Genomic DNA, 20,837 nt, shown 5'->3' with positions numbered 1-20,837 from the left:
GCATTCATGGTTAACTCATATGTTTTCTATATCAGCCGTGGTACCTATGTAAATTGTATAATGATATTATGATAATGTACTTTTATTCACGGTTAAAAAGAAGTAAGAACTTTATAAATTTTAATCGAAAAAAAGAACTTTAAAAATTGTAAGTTCTTTATAATCGTGCTTTTATATAATGCAAATATCCCAGTCTCCCATCTGATTTCTGATAACTCAAACTTATTAAATAAGTTTCACAAGATGTGATACACATTTTTTTTTTGGTTTTAGATTATTATTATTAAATAATTATTAATTATCATATAATGCCATTTTTGACGCTTTTTTTCATTCACTAAAGACTTTACCATTGTTTACAGGTTAAGAACTATTATTAATCGATACATAAACAATAAAATGTTAACAATGTAAACATATTATTTTAAAATGCATAGATTTCAACGTGATTTGAGTGCCATTGTACTCGATGAAATAGCTTTAGAAGGACTGGATGGTATTACTATAGAAGGTAAAATTTTAATTGTAACAAATTTGTATTGATTTAACATACATTATTTTTGTTTCTTTAGCACTATGTACAAGACTTTCAGTTCGTCCTGATTGGCCCATCAAACTTATTGATGGATCTGTAAAAACAATAATATGGTCAATCATAGTGTGTTTAAAAGATGTAGAGTTTTATAGACTCCAAAACCCTAGAGAACCATTAGTGATTTTCAACAGATATGAGTACATTCACAGTAAATTTGGCTCTATTTACGAACCTGTATGATTTAATATATTATGTGTTTTGAATGAGTAGTTTGTTACTATTAATAATATTTATTTTTAGAAAAATATGCCTAAAGATATATACCCAAATCACTGTATTGAAGATGGTCCAATTATGGGATCTTGTAAAGACTATTATACAAGATTTAATCTTGGAACATTCCCTAGGAAAATTACAGTTGAAGAAGCTGAAAAACGGTACACTAATTTATATACTTTCTATTTCATTCTTTTTTTTTTTTGTGAAAGTTACAAATTCAGAAATAAATAATCTTTGAATTTTTTAAATACTTTATTTTTATTTGTAGGTGGAGTAGATGTTTGGTAATTGTGGCCTCTCAAGAAACTCGAAAAAAAGCTTTAATTCCAGAAGAAAAACAATTTTCTTTAAATCTTCCAGTTCGAACCTACTTAGTTTTAGAAAGAATAGGACGGTCACGTTACTTAGGAGAAGCATCTCATGGTTCACATTCATTAAGAAATGTTTTTCCTGATTCTAAAGCATTATCGTATATAAGGAACCGATTAACTCTTGATGGTTTGATAAAAAATCAAGTTAGTTAAAGCTGTTTTAAAAACTAACATTTTTCAGTATTAACAATAAAGTCGTATATTTTTTTATAGATAATTTCATATGCTGGGAATAGTTCTCAGATGTCCAATCGAGTTGTAGTTTCAAGTTTAGTAAGATTTTTTATAAAACAGCAGTCGATAATTGATGTTATGGTATCTAAAATTGTGGATTATTTAAAAAAACAGCCAAATCAAATAGCTACTTATGATCAAGTTAAAACAGCGTGTAGTGTTAGTTTAGCTAAAACATTTAAGCAGCCACAACTTAAAAAATTGTGTGATACTAATCTGGTAAGCAAAAAATTTTTATTTTATTAAAATTATAATAATACAAAATGTAAAAAAGTTTCCAAGTACTTTATTATTTTTACAGTTTATTACATACAAGTTTTATCTTACTCTATTAAATTTAATTAATATTGTAATACTATTCCAGATATTAAAGTATAGAGAACTTTTTCCAAATGCTACTATAAATGAATATTTAAGTAAAAAAGAGCCAAGAACAGAAAAAGTCCTTAGATGCATTCAGTTGAAGTGTAATAATAAACCTGACAATCTTAATTCAGAGCCAGAAACAGTTGTAACATCTAAAGGTAGTTTAATTAATTGTTATAAAGTAAATAGTAAATAAAGCATAAGTAAAATTAAATTTTTGATTGTTACTAAATGAATAGACCGTGAATTCAAACTAGACTGTTCCTTTGAGAGACAAATTCTTAGATGGATTGAAAACCAGAGTGACGGTGCTACACTTTCAGAAATTTCTCGCAAATTCAGGTTTACCTCTGATGGTAATTTAAATAATATTTTAAAACATCACATCAAGTTGGGCAATCTTAGTAAAAATCATTGTGACCGAGGCCGTTCTAAAGCTCATGTGTAATTACTCAAGATATACTAATAATCAAACAATAAATTCTAATATAAACATTTTTTTTATAGTTATTATGCTAAAAATCATTATCCAACACCAAATATTAAATGTGAAAATGTTGATCAACAAAATGTTCTTACCTATAAAGATGAATTGGAGTTACAAGAACACACTTTTGAAACGGGGGCACAATTTGATGGTACAGTCCTGAATACTGCTGGTGTGTCACTAGACAATAATATAAACAATACAGAAAATAATATTGACTTGCAAGAAAATAGTCAAAAAGATAATTCAAATATAGATAATACTGGTAAAAAATTAGATTCAACTATTTCAAACAGCCCAAGTATTTCTAGCAACACATCACCACCTAATGTATTAATAATAGTAAGTTTTAAAATGTATTATTAAATATTGATTTATTGATAGTTTTTATTACATAATGGAATATGATCAATTTACTAGTTAGTAAGACATTAAAACTATTTATGGATAAAGTTATAATATAATAAAGTCAACATTTAATCATAGGCATTAGTATAAAACAATTCTGTTTGATATAGAATGATGGCTGTAAAAATAATGCAGAACAAACAACCACAAGAACAATGGAGTATGGGTACTGTCAAAAATTATTTGAAACTTCTAAGTGAGTATTAAAGTACTTAAGTTTTCATATAATTTTTTAATTTAAACGTACATTAAATGGTTATTTGATAAAGGAATTTATACATATGATAGACACAGGGGAAGAAGGGTATTTGTCCATTTTTGACAATTTTTCAGAAGAGTCAAAAACAAAGTAAGTTTGTGAGTACATATCTACGTGTCAACCATTTTTAACTTGTTCACCTCTGCATGTAAAACTCCGGACGGGGCGCCAGTAGCCGTGATTTCCGATAAAATTTTGCTTGCACTGTCCTGCGATCTCGTGATAAAAAATTAAACCAATTGCATGAAATTAAGTATAGACACATACTGCATAGCCAATGTAAAAAAAAATGGTCGTTCCCCGATGGCCAAATCATTTATAAACGTATCTCTAGATATGTACCTAGTAATGGTCACAGATCGGCGGGCGGCCACTACTGCTGCCGATTAGAGATCGGCACTGGAGGTGAACATGTCAAAGCCCTAAGTTGGTTGGCCCCACTATAATAGTCTTTCGCCAAATAGATTTCAAAATTCAATATTAGCCCCAATGTACCATTAACTCAAAAATTAAGAAAATAAAAGAACACTACACTTCTTCCTCTGTGCCCTTCATATTAGTGTATCTGATGCTAAAATCATTTTTGTGATTTATTTATTATTATATAGTGTTATAATAATTTTAAACTTTATTAATGATAAATTATTACTATTGTTACAGACAAAGTGTGTCTATGACTGATCGTTTTTTCTTCCGACAGAGAATTATATTCAATTTGTTAAGTAAAGATAATATAATTAGTTTAATAAACTTAAAAAAGGTAAGTAATTTAAAAAAAAAAAAAAGAATTTATTGTTGGGAGTCTCCAATTGCTGTCTGGCAAATAAAACCGTGTTTTGGGAGCTGAAGTCCACCCTTTGGTGGTTCCACCACCATCAATCACTAGTCCACTTGAACCCTAAAATAATTCACAATATTGATGGTTACTAAAAGGTTCTAAGCAACTCTTAAGATCAAAGGAAATGGCGTATCGTCACTGATACTGCAACAGCATGTATATCAAAATTTGGCCAAATGAGATTATTACCAATATTGATTGATAAATAAATCGCGTGCCGCCGAAAATATTTTGTTAATGGTGTTTTTTTATCAGACTTATAGTTTCACTATAAATCATAAAAATGATAATACAGTTTATATCAAAACCTATACATTTGAATAACTTATTTTGCTTCTCCTGAAAATCCTTGGAATTGAGATACGCGGTGTTACAGTATCAGCGATGATATATTATTGGATGGAAAAAAATGTACTTCATCCAATGTGCATGTGCAAAAAAAGCTGTGACCATTATTTAACAAACAATTAAAATTTAAAGTTTACAAAACAGCACTTCATATGTTTTCTGCTCAAAAAATAGGGTCTCTCTATTATGTTATTGCTGTTTAAAAAAAAAAAATGTAATCCCCAAACAAATGTTTTTAGCTCTCGTGAAAACTACAAAAAATGTCGCTTAGACCCTTTAGCAGGAACCATCAATATTTTATTCCTAATTTGATGTTAAATATTTTTACTTTTTGTTTTCTAGACAATTATTAGTACAGAAAAAGAAAATCCAAAATTTATTGGTACCCTTGATGTTAAAACATTAATAAAAATTGTTGGCTATTTTGAAACTAAAGGCAGATTACAATCTGTTTTGTACAAAGTTAGTTATGGAACAAAAACTATTAATCAAACATTCGTCGCTACCCCCAGTGTCAATTTTTGTAAGTAAAAATTAAGTGACATAAATACTCAATACTCTTAATTAGTCAAGGAGATAGCGAGATGTTTTTAAGTTTCTTATTTCTATAATATAATTTAAATTACTACTTTAGAGTATAGGATGATGTATATCCATTTACCTAAATAAGTACATTTAAAATACTACACATACCTTATTAAAGATTAAATGTTTGTTACATCAGGTAAATAAATGTTCATTTTTAATATGTATTTTAGGTCAGCCAGACATTATTTCATACATGAACAGTTTCTTAAATAGATTTAATAATACATTGAAAACAACCAAGGCAAATAAAAAGTGGAATTTAACTGTGCATAAGTCTCCAGAACCAAAAATTGTTAGTATCTTAGTCATTACCTACAATTGTTCTTAAATACTAAAGTTATATATATATATATATATATATATATATATTGTTTTAGGATATATTTAGTCTCAAACTACCAAGATTTATGAAAATGAGATCATTACATGAGTATCTATTTTATATTGTATACGATCACCCCAATAAAAGCTTAGTAAACTCATGTGAAGAAACTGAAAAAACTGTTTCAAGTTATAGAAAAGATTTAGTTCGAGGGGAAGAAGCTCAAATCCCAAAAGTATATAACCCAACTATTGGTTGGAAAATGTTTGTGCCTCCATTACCAAAATATCCAAGTATAACAATTGATTTTACTTTATGTTTAATTTCATAATTTAAAAATGTTTCCTTTTTCTTTAGAATATCCTGAAGGATGGTTCTTTGTGAGCGACATTATTCATCATATGCCCTTAGATTTGATGTTAAAAATCGTAAATTTCAATAAATCAAAAATTAATTTAGAGAAATTGGCAATTTACGCTACACATCCTATTTATAAATACTTACCACTAATGACCTTGTCCTCTGAAGTTCGCAGCATGCTATCACAAGGGTTAAAGAAGTAGGTATAATATATCTTATACAATTTATAATACTATATTATTAGTGTAATTATTTGTTTACAGACACATTCGAAATACTTTAAATGTTTTACGCCTATTATGTACTATAGGCTTGGTACAATTTGGTCCAAAAACCTACAGAGATACTGAATTGGTAATTTTTATTTTTAATGCTAATTTATAAGTATTTATATTTTTATAGCACATATCCGATATCTTTAGATTTACGCTTATTTAAATAGACGAGCCTGTCTTTTAAATACTGTTCAAAGCAGTCCAAGCTACTATCAAGTATCTGATATGGAGTATGAACGCCGTTCATATGAGTTCTTTAGCAGTTATGAGATAGAAAACTATTGGTTAGACACTTGGTACTTTTGTACAAACACTCCTCTTGGTTAGTAAATACTAAAATAGAAAATGAAGAGAGTAAAAAAGTAACATAGTTGAGTCCTTTAAAAAGTAAATTTAAAAAAATATATATATTATTATATTCTTAGGTTATAGAATTTCAAATATTTCAAATAAACTCAAACGTCGAGAGATGCTTCAAAGAACTAAGGATGTCATAGAAGAATGTTGTGCATCAAGAAGTACATTGGAAGCTGTATCTCAAGATAATGGTACTATACCTGGTGATAATAAAGGAGCTGCTGGATTTGATAGCCATTTATATTCGTAAGTAGACTGTATTGTTTTGTATTTCAAACATTTTTATTACATCTTATTTTATAATTAGTTGTACGATTCAAAATCTTAAAAATGTTGGGCTCTTAACTTGCGAATCTAGTTTGAAAATTCTGAATAAAAATCCAGACAAAATTCAGAATTTCTGAAAATTAGGAAATGTTGAAATAGATCGACTATGTCATAGGATTGTAGATTACTTTTAAAAAATAAATAATATTAGTTAATTATTAAATTGTATTATACTTATTCGTTTTTTGCAAACTTTTATAATCCCTTTCCTGAAATAGAATATAATATGACTTTTTATGTTTTAGACATCTTACTAGAAACTGGAATATGAAAAAAAAAATTTTGGCTCCTAAAAAAAAAACTAAATTAAATATTTTGTTATTACAAAGAATGCAAAAACATCGTAAAAAAAAAGAAACCAAAAAAGCAGAAATTACTTCCAATAAACTATATCAAATGTAAGTATAAATATACTATTGTTATTATTGCCTAATCTTATCAAATATTAAACTTTTTTCTAAACCTTTTCACGTATCACAAAAACCATTCACACTTAATAATATATAATATCTTTTATTTAGAGACGTGTGTAAGAGGAGGTGTCCAGAGGGTCTATTTTAAAAGCCTAATGAACCGCGTAATATAATATTGTAGAAATAGAAAAATCAGATATAGAATCCTCAGTATTTGTTTACTGGTTATAATATTGATGTTATGTGGTGGATAATGGTAGTTTTTCACTATTATTTACACAGCAATTTTATGAGAAAGTCATGAGCGACAAATTTAGCTAGATTTTATTGCTAAATATAGAGAGTTAACAGCACTGTGGGATGTGGGTAGTAGAAACTATTGAAATTACAATAAAAAATATATGCTTATGATATACTGCGAATTGTAAATAAATCTCTAAAACCGAAGCTACAGTAGACAGCTTTATGAAAAATTAATATAATTTAATTATATTTTTATAATATAAAGACGTATTTACAAAAAAAAATTAAAAACGAGAGTTGACATCAAAGTCAACTGTACAGCAGTTGAATACCGAAAAAAAGAGTATCGGCACTATTAGTACCTACTGACCTTTTGAGGACTACAGAGTATTTCAGTCAGTAATACTGATCGTGTGAGGCCCACTTAATATCCCCCCTTAGTTAACAGGACAAGCTGCAAGCAACCGCAGGACATATATGACCCTTAGATGCCTATGTGTATATGCGTTTAAAACAAAATTATCTAGATTTAAAATTTTAGGAGATATAAATGGACACCTGGCGAAGATAATGTGCTGCTATTTTGGAAAATAGGGACTTTTCTTATTAAACAAGTCAAGAGTCATGCATTTCTTTCATATGGTATCAAAGACATTGTAAAAACAGTTTTTGGAAAGGTAATTTTAAATTATTTATTTAATTAAACTAAAACATACATTTTTTTTTTAAATTATATTTACAGTTTTATCGTATGAAAAGTGTTGACAATTATCTTCGACGTATACGTTACCTAATGAGGAACTCATTGATTGAGAGCAAAGTTAACAATTTGTATGAAAATCTTAAAAATGATGAAGAAATTCAAGAATTATTTAAAGTATTTATGTAATTTAAAGAATAACATATGTATGTATAATATTAATTACAATTTTTGTTTAGAATGATATTCAAATGCAGTATGAACTGCACAAAGCAAAAAAATTTAAAGCTATGAGAGAATTGATGGTAACGGATATTAAGAAACTTGTGTTATTGTTGCAAGAACGTGGAATTGTAATTGAAACCAGATCTTTACTTCAGCATAAGATAGAACAGCCAATTGATAAACCCAATGATGAAAAATTAGATAACTTAATGTCAGACATGGAATTTGACAATACCTCCAAATCATTTGTTGATTTGCAAAATATTAGCCAAGAAATTGATTACAATTTTTCATTACGTGAAATTCAATTATCTTTGGTTAATTCTCTTATACATGTGAGAGTTGTATTTGATGTAAAACATTATTATATTAGGAAATAGCTTTATTTTAATTCAATATTTTTATATTTTTAGAGTTCGTTAAGCAATCAAAGTAGTGATCCTAGAATTTCGTTAAGTTATTTACAAGCGTTCAAACAGTATCCGGATGAAATTTTAAAGCACGCATTTGATATCATAAAAGAAGAAAACCTAATTACGTGCAGTCAGTATCATAAAGAATCCCTCCAAGTTTTGCTGTCTACCTCACATATTATTCAATCAAAGACTTATGATTATTCAACTAAGTAATAAGTATTATCTGATAAATTTACTTTTACTCATAATCCGTGTACCTACTTATTTACAAAACTTATGTTTTAAATTAATATAGATTCAGTAACACAATTGTTGGGAAAGTAGATGTGAATCGTTATAAAGAAGCTTACCTTACTTACGGAGAAATTAAAGATGATTTGTCTGAAAGAAAAATGCTCCTACTTTATCCATCTTGTGGACTTTGTACATTATTTACAAGTTTATGCACAAGTGGTGTAATAGAGCTTTCTATAGAATTTGATAAAAAGGCAAGAAATCTATTTATATTTTGATTCTTTAGTGGTTTTTTTGTAAATGAAAAATTAATTAATTTTACTTGGGTTATGAACATGCTAGAACGCCACTTTTTATTTAGCTAAATTTAAATTACTTCTGTACTACAATATTTTTATATTTATTTTTAGTATTTGGAATACATGCCTGATGAAGAAGTTTTAAACACTGGATCTAATTGTTTAAAAAACACATTAAAACGGTAAATCATTGGCATATAGTATCCGTATCCCAGAGGTGAAGTAACCAAGTTGCAAACCTCATATATTACATGAATAAAAAAAGAGAAATAATTATATTATTGTGTGAACAAGATAATATGACTCAAATTTATAATTGTTTGGCTATGTAAACTTATATGATTAATATACTATATAATGATCTTTAAATGGATATATCCCAAACAGAGAATTAATTTTTGACAAAATCTACTTGCGTTACTTTACTTCAATAGGGTACAGTTGAATATTTTCTATGTTAAGCATACAACGTCTATTTTTCAATAATTTATGTCAATTTGTTTTTTCCAGTATGCGAAGTCGCCATTTTGACTTGCTTTCAACTAGTAATGAATCTGTTGAATATTTAAAAATAATCACTTCTGTTACAAAACAGTTAAATAATTATCAAGTAAATTTTTAAAAACAAACACAGGAAATATATAATAATTACTTTTTTTTTTTTATTAGGTTATTTGTAAGTTAATAAAATCTATTCCAAACATTGAAGCAGAAATAAATTCTATTTTAGAGGAATTAATTAGGCAAGTATGACAATTATAAAAAAAACATTTATTTGCCGAAACAAGATTTAATAGATTGTTAAAATTATAATTACGTATAATCGTTTAATATGTTTTATAATTTATGATTTAAAACTTAAAAAACTGTTATAATTTCATCTAGGTGTCCTACTTTTAATCCAAACATTCAAGTTCTTAACAATCTCAATAATTTAAGTGAACGCTTATTATCTTTTTGTAAGGCAAAAGAACTTAACGGAGCGACACAAAAAGATATTAAAGTATAAAATGTTTTTGAAAATATAACACCCTTATACATGAATATTAATTTTTAATTTTTTTTTTTTTTAGGAATTTTTTAGTAATATACCTCTTGATGTTCTTATGAAAACCCTAAAAGATCTAATGAGCCACAATTTGGTATTGAGGGCTGGAATTGAATTTCCGATGTATGTTCATTACAAATTTGCAAACATGTGGTTGGCGAAAATACCTAGTGCCAATTGGAGTTGTAATGAAGAGACTGAAAAAAATCAGATGAACGAAGAAAACAAAGATGGGTAATTTTTTTTTTTTAATTTAATGAACACAATAAAATGTTTTGAATTCTTTAGGTTGTCAGACATCAGTATAGGCAGCCCTCCCGCTAAAAAATTACGAGGAGAACTACTAGTAGAGTAATTACAATACATATTTAAAACTTGTTTTTATTCCTGACCATTTAAATAATTTTTTAAGGAAAAAAAGTGAAGACTTTGACCTTATAAATATACGGCCATGGACGCGATTAGACTTAACTGTCAACAAACAAGTTATGGAATATTATTTGAATTCAGTTTTGTCAAAAATTATTATGAAACCTGGTATTTATTTGAAAAATCTTAAGAAGGAGTATTTGTCAGTTATTCCGCCAGTTTATATTCGAGAACTTGTCGAAGTATTAAAATGTCATGCTAATATTATTTTAACACCCGTTTTATAATTTAAAAAAAAACATTTACAGATGCTAGAAACTATGAAATGTGTTAAAATGATTCATATAAAAAATATTCAAAAGCAATCAATTTATTCTAAATCATGGCCAGTATACAACAATTTAGAATTGTGTAAGTTTATTTAGTAAATATTTTAATCTCTTGTTTGTATACCATTCTAAGTTGTCATGTGTAATTTACAGGCAACGTAGTTGGATTAGAAGACGAGTCATCAATAATGTTAGAGCCTACCGAGGACTGTGAATTTAGGTTTGGATATTGTTCTAATAAATTTCAATAGAATTTTAAATTTATAATCTTAAGGTAAATTATAAATTTCTTGTGCAGTAAATTTTACTTTTATTCATTAAAAAAAAATTAATGTACAACTGATTTTTGTGAAAGGTTTTATAAAACTACTGTGATACATAACAACAAGTAATTAAATATATATATACTTTTTTAAATTTAATATTACAATATATTAAAACCCTTTCCTTTTACAGTATAAATAATTTGTTTTTTTAACTTTATTTATTTTATAAATATGTTATGTTGAGCCTATGGTGAGATAGAGCACATAAACACAATATTTTTTTTATCTTTTTAGTAAATGAAAACAACAAATTAATAGTTTAAATAAAGAAAAACATAATTAAATGCATCAATATTAAAATGTTGCCTAAACATATTATTTTATTTACATTAAAAAAAATAGTACAATTATTAACACAAACTATGCTATTTTACTTTCAGTAGCATCTTCAATAGATTTTTTTTCAATTTCACCATATATTTGTAAGTAGCCTTTTAGCTCAGAAATAGCTTTGTTTATTCTATAATTCAAACACACCAAAACAAATAATTAATTTATAATTAGTAGTAATAAACTTTTTAAATACTTATACATATATATATTTAATGTAATTTTAAATGTTATGATATAGCTGGAATAATTTTGCCGCTACAAGTCCCAAACCCTATCTTATATCCGTCACCTTGGCAATAACCGGACAATATAACTTCATCTCCGTCATTAAAAAATTTCAATTCCCTATCAACTAAATTAATAGTCCTTTCGCCTCCTCTTGTCCTCTCAAACAGACAACCACATTGTTCGTCTTTGGGACCACTTATTGTTCCTGAAGACAGTAAATCCCCTGGCTGTAGATTGCAACCATTAATTGTGTGATGGGCTATTTGTTGCAATGGCGTCCAATAAAGATATTTATAGTTTGTATCGCAAATACTACTAATGTTTTGTGATCCTTTTGAGCAAACACTAGCATTGAGATGTATATTGAAATTGTATTTTTCGTCATGACGCAAGTATTGCATTGGTACAAAATCTTGTTTGAAGTTATCTACTTTAAAATGGTTTAGCGCTTCCATTGTTACAACCCATGGCGATATGCTTGTGGAAAAATTTTTTGAAAGGAACGGCCCGAGAGGAGTAGATTCTCTGAGTTGAATATCTCTAGCACTCCAATCATTTAACATTACCATTCCAAATATGTAATCAGAAGCTTTGGTAGTCTGTATCGGATCACCTAAAGAATTTAATGTACCACCAACGAAAAACGCCATTTCCAATTCATAATCAAGCATTTCTGTGGGACCAAAATGTAACTGTCCATTTTTTAAAAACTGACCCTTGGGCCGTGTAACTGGAGTTCCTGATATAATTACAGATGATGAACGACCATGATAAGCAATAGGCATATGCTTCCAATTTTCGGCTAATGGTCTCTGTGGCATCATGATGTTGCCACAGTTGATAGCATGATAGTAACACGAAAAATAATCTGTATAATCTCCTATTGAAACTGGCAAATGCATAGTAACTTCATTCTGATTCCAAAATACACCATTTTTAATGTTATCGGCATTTTCAATACTCAAATATGACTGTATTGATTTCCTCGCCTGAGCCCATGTATACTTACTCGAAGCCATCAGGCTGTGCAAAGATGGTTGTTGAAATATTTCACTTAAAGTATGATCGAATATATTATTTGTAGACTTCAAGTCGAGTATTTTTTCACCGATTGCAACTCCAATTCTATGTGTTGAGTCATTTTGAGTAGAAAATACACCGTAAGGTAAATTTTCAATTGGAAAATGTGATTCTTGTGTATACGGTATATAACTTTGAAGCGGCATGTTTTAATGTTTTCAATAATGGAGTAAAATAATAAACAATATAATGTTTCTCTGTTATAATTTTAACTATTACTAAACAGTTTAACTCTTCTAGTATGATATTGAATAATCGTTAATTAAGATATTATAAAAAAAATTGTTTACCAAAGGTTTATAATAAATGAAAGAACACAGTTTACTGATAAGACACTGATAGTGGTTATATTCTGTGATATAACGTTAATTACCTAATGTGTTTAAGAGATATTTATCAACAAAAAAAAACCCTATTTCTTTTTATTATATAATCATTAGTGCACTGTTATTATAAAAAAATGAAATGACTTACAGTCAATGTCAAATAATAATAAATGACTTAAATTTATATTTTATATAATTGAATAAGTATTCAGGAGTTAAGACGTATACAGTGTCTTCAGAATTGTAACGTTTCAGTTATATTTGAACCAAAAGGTTACACATGACCATTTTTCAAAAACGACTTTTTAATCATGCATTATTTGTTAACAATATATCTTACTACTTGTACTTGTTTTCAATTTTTCTTTAATTATTGAAGAAGATATTGAAAAAACAAAATACAATTTATTTTTCTCACCAGTAAAACTATACAAAATCACTTAAATCTTTTTGATTTTCACCACTGCGTTCTTACAAAGATACAAAATAAAATTATTGAGACCTTAGATAAAAAAAATGAAGTTAATCAATTGACTTACAAAAATATATCTTTGCCAAACTCCTCTAGGTATTCTACTTTACGTTGAGCATAAACCACTTGCTGTTCAACTTCAATAGATTTCATGTTTAATATTTTATCGATAAGTTCAACTACAGCATTTATGTCCATTGGATCGTCATTCATTTTGATTTCAATTAGTTGCAATAGTAGACGACTACTTTTTTGTACATTCTTTAACATACAAAAAAAAAAAAAATAAATAAAAATGAATTATCTTAAATGACGTTATATTTACTTGAAGTTTTTTTACTTCAGCCCATAAAATTTCAGAAGCTCGATGAATATCACCTTGTATCTATAACACAAAATCTTCATAAAAATAGAATTTGAATAGAATAACATGTTTTTCTACTAAAGGTTTTGCCTTGTCGTTGCAGGAGTTGCATTCTTGGGGAAGTGGGTATAGTGTGGTGGTTTCCCATTCTTCTGAACCAGTCGGATGGCATTTCTCACTCCAGACGGTTGCCCGCCCAGCTAGAGAAACGACCAGCGACCGAGATTCAAACTATGGCTAGTGCGTAGACACCACCGAGGTACCCCTCTCGGCCACGACAAAATAATAGAATATAAATTTAAATTTTACTAACTTTCCAAACGAATCGAGCGTACTTAACAGTTAACAAAACTGAAGTTAACGACGAGTCTGCTGTGCCGACATAATGTTCATACAGTTCGCATACTCTTTCATTACAACCTCTTCTTCTTTCCAAGTTAATCCTTCTTTGAATTATCATCATTTTGTGGGGAGCAATACTATCAAGCATATCCAAAATTTGAGCAGCTTTGTTATAATTACCTGATGATAACAAAACAAATTATACGTAACATTTACATAAATAACAAATAAATATACATTACCATTGTTTTCTAAATGAAGTGCCCAAGATAAATTAATCCCCGGTTTGTTTTTATGATGCACCATACAGGCTCTAATATATACATCTTCGATTCGATTTTTGAGCTCTTGGTCATCAGATTCTAAGCTTTCTAAGTAACTCACATACTAACACGAAAAATAAACTTAACAGTTATACTCAGTTGCTTATATTATACATTACTAATCATTACTTTAGTCCAAAACTCTTCATAGAGTGCACAAGCTATTAAACATCTTTCAAATAGCACTATTATGCGCTTATAACACCCTTGTCCAATTTCAAAATCTAGATATTCTTTCCAGTTCCTTATCTGTGATCTCTCCAAAGGTTTAACATGAAAATATGGTCGTTTTATCTGAAATAGGTAATATGTATTTTTATATATTTTTAGACATATTTTTAAATAATGCTAACCATTTCTTCATAAGGCAATCTCAGCGCAACCATTTCTGCTGTAGACTTGTTTACCGGTATTCGTGCAGATATCATTCTTTCTTTCATCATGTTTTCTTCTTTTGTTCTCTAATGGACAAAACAAAAAAAGTTTCTCATTTTAAAGCAAAAAAATATTATGATTAGTTATAATACCTGCTCCATGGGATCAGCCATGTCATCTGAATCTGAACCAGAATCCATTTTTTTATTCTTTTTTGCATCAGCTTCTTTAATTTCAACTAACACTTCTTTCCTTAGTTCTAAAAATTTACCAGTCTCCAAGATTTTATTTTTTGGATACTTCTTAATAAAATCTTTAAAACTATAGCAAACATAAAAAATAAACTTTAAAAGGAGGAAAGATGAGGTTATTAACAAAAATAAATGTTTTACTTTTCAAAATTATTTAAATATCCATGAGTAGGGGTGGCAATAAGGCGATCATAAATACTAGTCACCTTTGAGTATTGCTTACATTCCATTTCAAATTTTATGTAATGGTCCCACAAACGATCCGATCTATAATTATCAATTTAATATATATTTATTTCAAAAATGGAAAATATTTTTTTATTATTAATTTACTAACCGAAACTCAATTCCACATGATTCTATTGCTCTTTCAAACTGTTCTCTTATCATGTCTTGATCATCCGGATAAGCAGATTTCATATAACCCATATAGTGAATCCACAAGTCAACACTCAAAGGTATTGCTTTCAATCCACGGTCAAATACCTGTACATATTTAGCAAGATTATCACTATCATTTATATATAAACACATTGGTTTAATTAACAGCCATATTATATACTTAAAGTAAAAACTATAAACATGCCTTTTAATTTTTAATGTAATTATTATTATATCAATTTAACACTTACAAAAATAACCTTAAAACTAGTTTGATAAATTCACCGCTTACCCAAAATTAATCCAAAACAGCTTTTGGCGTCTGTCGAAATGTTCCACATATTTAAAACTTTTTAATATTACAATACAATTAGCAATTATCTTAATTGACAAGAATAAACAATAACTGATCTTAACTACTAAATATTGAACAATACATAAATACATAAACAAATTGGAAACACGATCATTTTTCCTTATACATGATAAATATTGTGATGACATATTACACATAATATATATACTAGATAATTGATTTGAAAAATTAATGAATATAATAAACACAATTTTAGCTTATTTTATGAATTAATACATTTTTGTGAAATGATAGTGCTTTATTTGGGCCACAGTTGAAGCATGAAGTGTATTTGTTTTATCCGACAGCAACCTGATGAAAAAATATCTAGACCAAAATCATGTTAGTTATAAAAGGATTCTTGAAAGAATGTTTACTCATAGGGAATTGTAATTGAGGTTTAAGGATAAAATCAATCACAGTACCTGAAAAATTGTGATATTTTTTTTTTTACACTATATATTTTAATACTTGAATAATATAATAATAAAAAAACTAATAAAAAGTTAATTTACATCATATACAAATTGTTCTAAGTTAATATTGCTTTTCTTGAATACAACAAATAATGCTACACATCCAAACTGCACGTTTTTAATAAAGTTGTTGTCCAAAAGTCAAATGTTTATCTTCTGTCTGAATGTTAAAGATGTAGTTATCGGTGATCAAGTTTTGAATTATTTCTTTATACTTTTTTTACTGTAATTTTTCTTCAAATAAAACTAATAATGGTTGTTTTTTTCTTTATCTTAGCTCTTTTAGTTAAAATTATAATTTATCATTACTAAAGTATTTATTTAAGTTAACAATTTTATTACAAAAATATTTTATAATTATTTGTTAATTAAATGAATTAAAAAACTTCAATAGTAAACAACAAATCACAATAATGTACAAAATAAGTAAATGTATTACAGTTTAATAAACATTTAGAAAACATAATCTATTAAACTTTATCCATAGTAAAAAGTAGTAATTTTACAAAAATGTATATAATATGCTAAAGCTAATATTAACAAAGAAATAATTATAACAAAGATAAATTAAACTGTTAAAATAATGAATGCTGATTCATATGCTATATAAAAACTATTTAAAAACACTAAACAATTATTTTATCTTTAACAAATATGCTTATAAACTCACAACTAACTATACTATATGAAAACACATGTTCTATTAAAGTCATTAAATTCTAATAACTGATAAACAATAAAATTATTGTTTTTATACCACCTGTTTCTAGTTAACACAACACGGGTTGAAAATGAAATGTGCCATACAGAATCATTTATAAGTTATTGCTTAAATGTACCCCTCAAGTATTGAAATACCAAATTAACCAATTTTATTGGTTACTAACTTTTATTGTTTTTTTTTTAAAAGGAAGTATTTCATTCACAACTTTTAAATGAAATAATTGTAAATAAATCACTTACTTTTTCACAATTCTCTTTTGTTCCATTCTTTCTTTCATAATCTGCATATTTTCTCCAATAACCATAACAGTAGGGATATAAATTTAAAAACGCATCATAAGCTTCACGAGCTGCTTCAATATTTTTCTAAATAAAAAAATTAGTTAATATAAATATTTTCTTATAAATTACATTAAATATTAACCAACCAATAATCAGAATCTAGTTTTAAATAAATAAATTATAATTAAAAAATAAAAGACCAGATGTAAGCTTACAATCAGCAAGAGAGATCAAACACAAGTATTGACAAATGAGTCATGGGGACACTCAATATTTAGAGTAAGAACCACAAAGCAAAGAAATTTCCTTTAAACATGTTTAGTTATGAGAATGAGCTAAGAAGTGGCAGGAGGAGGATCTCAAAGAACGCTTCTATATTTTAATATAGGTCTGACAAGTATGCAATTAAACATTATTAGAGGGCCAGAAAGAGAGAGCTCGAGTTTGCTTATAAATTCAAGAGCTCTGTAACAAACCATCTTAATTTTCACATTTAAAATGGATAAAAATTAGGTATAAATTAATTCCTGAGGCAAGCAATGTCTAAGAGAAAATTGTAAATTTTAAGTAAACTACAAAAAGTTTATCCCTCTCCATGTGGCATATATTTGTCTCCAACTTACTGCTCCATCGACATATTGCAATAAGTATGTCCAACCAATAAAGTCAGATGGATCATCACGTACTGTCTGCCAAAATTTATCGAGTTCTCTAAGTTTTTTCGATTCTTTTTCTTTATCATTCTAAAATTTTAAAACTATAATTTAGTAATTTGCATATATTTATAAATAATAAAAATAATAATAAGGGTCATACACTTTTTGGTCTCTTTTTTGAGTTGTCTTTGCTGGACCTATCTTTACTCGGGGTTCGTGACCGTTTCTTGTCACTTTTTCTAGATTCTTCTTTTCTTGAGCGTTCTTTTGATTTAGAATCTAAAACACAAGTAATTTAAGTCTAACTAAAAAATAATGTTTATTATTTAATTAACTTTGAATATGTAATTTATTCTTTAATGTAACTAGTTTGCAATCATAATCACTAAAAAATATCACTTAATGTTTTAGGAAATAAATCACAAATAACTAGCAAAAAATTATATTTGAGGCTCAAGAGCCAAACACATAAACTTTAATGTGTTTGAGTATCTAACCTCTAAGTTCATTTTAACTTTAAAATTAAGTAATGTGACTCAACTCATTGTTATATAATAATATTATGATGGATTAATTAAAAAATGTTAAAATTAATTTATTAACCCACTATGAGTTGCGCTATGGTTACAACGACCACAGTCACATTTAGTCACACTGTGACTTAGGTAAGAAATATACGTAGTTCACTCTTTATTTAAGTGTAACCAAAAATTGTGCGACTAACAGTGGGTTAATATATAATCCGATAAAAAATAGAGAGAATATTTTTTTTGCAACATTGTGGCAAATTATCAGTCCATATTTCAACCTAGTCAGTAAACATAAATAAATGCATTTATTACAAACAAATATAAAGGAAAACTTAAACTTTTCTCTTTCAAAATCGTAATTTTGTGTTTCCAACATTTTTTAATTTAACCATCAATTAGAACCATTTCTGCATTAAAGTTATCATAAAACATACCTGTTTTTTTATCAGATTTCTTCTTATTACTATCTTTATCTTTTTTTAGTTTTTTGCTATCTTTTTCATTTTTGTCTTTATAATTTGATTCACTTCTGTCAGTTTCTATTTTATTGTCTTCCTACGTACAAAAACAAAATAATTAACTATTAATACTAGTAAACAAAATATTATTGGGTAACATACATCATCACTATCACAAGCTACTTCATCACAAACAATCATTTCAGATAACTCTAGCTCTTCTTTACCATCTTCAGAGTTATTTTGACTATCTTTACTTTCATTATAACTGTTATCATTGTCAACTTTTTCATCTTCTAATTGCTTATTTTGGGCATCAAATGAATCCATCATATCAGACAATACTTTGAGATTATGTTCTTGCTGTAAATAAAAACATTATTAAATACAATCTTAGCTTTGCATGGAAGCTAAAATTAAGATGATAAAAATTAGGCATTATGAAATAAGAAGCTAGTGTAATCAGAGCCGTACTCAGCTTTGCCGGGCCCCAGGAAAACTAAATCATCCGGGCCCCTTAAAAATAGGTGTAGGGCCGAGCCACGGACCTATGACCCGAGGAAACCAGTCTGAATACGGCCCTGAGTGTAATCAATAAAAAATGTTTTCATTTATAAAAGTAAAAATTCATACATATTGTGGACAAATTGTAAAATTTAATAATATAATAGAAATAAATAAATATTTAAAATAATACATACTATAGACAACAATAATATTAATAAATAATAATTAATTATAAAAATAGTTCAATTTGCTATAAATTAAATAGTATTCTTAATGATTTTATTCTAATATTTTACCTCATCTTTACTGATTTCAGGACTAGATATTCCATTATATTCTTTGTTATTGTTTTGTGTTCCATTGCAATCATTATTTTTTTCAGTTTCTTTCTAAAAAAAAAAAACCTTGCAATGTATAAATTTGTATGCTTTTAGTGTCCAGGCAGTCACAGATTTGGATGTACATATAAAACTATTAAATCTGTATCATTTGCTTTGATTTGGTTATGTTGTTACTAATAGTCAATACAGTATGAAATAGCACATTATAAAACCACCACAATAATAGTTTAGCAGATCACAGATTTGTATTGAATAGATACTTGTCATTATTAGTTAATATTATCTGCATTTACATTTTATTTTTGTTCAATAAAAAAAAAAAATAATAATAAATGCCTTAATACTAATTTTTAGCAACAATAAAAAGTTTCACAATACATTAATGCCTATGTTATTTTAATAAGATTATTTTCTTATAATTAAATGTAAATGTTTTACAAACCTCTTTTTCTTGAGCATTGACTGAGCCAATCAGTTCATCTAATGCATCATAAAGCTCATCACTGTCCCGAGTAAGTTTATTAGGCTCTGACATTGTACTTCTTTAAATTTATCAAAATAATGTACAATTTTTTTAATTACTAATCTATAAATATGAGTCATAAAAAACTTACGTTTTCTGTAATATTACAGTAAAAATGCGTTCTAAGCTATAATTCACATGAGTTTAAAATGCCAAATATCAAAGTCACGTTTCACTTTTCACAACTTGGTTGTAACAATTTGAGGATACGATTAAATTAAATGAAAATGTTTAATCATTAAAATACATAGGCTCGATATCTACATACCAAATATAAAAAAAATGAAAGGAAACCGACAATAACAAAAAAATTCAATATTATTTAGCATATAATGCTTAAATAAGAATTAACGTTAATTTTTATTAATTTGTAAATCTTGATAGGTACATGGCATTTGCCTTTCTGCTAAAAAGTAGGTACACTTTACAAACGGAATTCTATAATGAAATTCCAAACATTAGCCCGTACGGTGTACACTATTTATGATTGATAAGACATCTTGCATTTTTTACGTATACAACAAAATAAAATTCTCCATGAATTAAGTAGTCCAT

General features: G+C 27.4%; 3 protein-coding genes across 5 annotated transcripts; 1 reads left to right on the top strand and 2 right to left on the bottom strand.

Moving 5' to 3' along the window:
* The first annotated feature begins 41 nt into the window (after window positions 1–41).
* LOC126838682 (uncharacterized) lies at window positions 42–11,047 on the top strand. Of its 3 annotated transcripts, XM_050573312.1 has the most exons (33): window positions 42–148; window positions 363–511; window positions 573–769; window positions 836–972; window positions 1,083–1,329; window positions 1,399–1,638; window positions 1,784–1,943; window positions 2,025–2,229; window positions 2,293–2,614; window positions 2,791–2,876; window positions 3,600–3,699; window positions 4,468–4,648; window positions 4,884–5,005; window positions 5,091–5,328; window positions 5,393–5,594; window positions 5,659–5,749; window positions 5,818–5,992; window positions 6,096–6,273; window positions 6,600–6,752; window positions 7,552–7,687; window positions 7,753–7,887; window positions 7,950–8,270; window positions 8,349–8,560; window positions 8,647–8,839; window positions 8,996–9,066; window positions 9,395–9,494; window positions 9,554–9,627; window positions 9,770–9,887; window positions 9,958–10,166; window positions 10,221–10,283; window positions 10,345–10,543; window positions 10,610–10,712; window positions 10,784–11,047. In XM_050573312.1, exons 2-33 carry the CDS (start codon window positions 430–432, stop codon window positions 10,879–10,881), a joined length of 5,148 nt encoding a protein of 1,715 aa, XP_050429269.1. In that variant the 5' UTR covers window positions 42–148; window positions 363–429; the 3' UTR covers window positions 10,882–11,047. The 3 variants fall into 3 exon arrangements, 2 of the variants coding, with proteins under 2 accessions (XP_050429269.1, XP_050429268.1); XM_050573311.1 differs by lacking the exon at window positions 42–148 and having other exon boundaries at window positions 252–511; XR_007685723.1 differs by lacking the exons at window positions 42–148; window positions 9,958–10,166; window positions 10,221–10,283; ... (1 more) ...; window positions 10,610–10,712; window positions 10,784–11,047 and having other exon boundaries at window positions 249–511; window positions 9,395–9,478; window positions 9,770–9,886.
* Window positions 11,048–11,235: 188 nt separating this feature from the next.
* LOC126838686 (fumarylacetoacetase) lies at window positions 11,236–12,908 on the bottom strand. Its single transcript, XM_050573316.1, has one exon. It carries the CDS (start codon window positions 12,741–12,743, stop codon window positions 11,517–11,519), a length of 1,227 nt encoding a protein of 408 aa, XP_050429273.1. The 5' UTR covers window positions 12,744–12,908; the 3' UTR covers window positions 11,236–11,516.
* On the bottom strand, window positions 11,236–20,757 carry LOC126838683 (pre-mRNA-processing factor 39-like). The gene is made up of 18 exons (XM_050573313.1): window positions 20,374–20,757; window positions 20,202–20,301; window positions 19,715–19,807; window positions 19,074–19,274; window positions 18,888–19,008; window positions 18,084–18,202; window positions 17,891–18,010; window positions 17,226–17,351; window positions 15,388–15,536; window positions 15,192–15,317; window positions 14,952–15,120; window positions 14,778–14,885; window positions 14,554–14,718; window positions 14,344–14,488; window positions 14,073–14,281; window positions 13,721–13,780; window positions 13,463–13,656; window positions 11,236–11,416 (listed from the first exon to the last, which is right to left on the bottom strand). The coding sequence occupies exons 2-18, from the start codon at window positions 20,292–20,294 to the stop codon at window positions 11,317–11,319; spliced, it is 2,298 nt and encodes a 765-aa protein (XP_050429270.1). The 5' UTR covers window positions 20,295–20,301; window positions 20,374–20,757; the 3' UTR covers window positions 11,236–11,316.
* Between the last annotated feature and the right edge of the window lie 80 nt (window positions 20,758–20,837).

Source organism: Adelges cooleyi, unplaced genomic scaffold (assembly GCF_023614345.1).
Source record: "Adelges cooleyi isolate 19-005CV unplaced genomic scaffold, UGA_ACOO_1.1 ACOO_flye_CR_arks_rails_tigmint_CR_PRNA_30, whole genome shotgun sequence".
NCBI lineage: Eukaryota > Metazoa > Arthropoda > Insecta > Hemiptera > Adelgidae > Adelges > Adelges cooleyi.
Note: the sequence above shows the minus strand (reverse complement) of the source record. Positions and strands in the feature narration are given on the sequence as shown.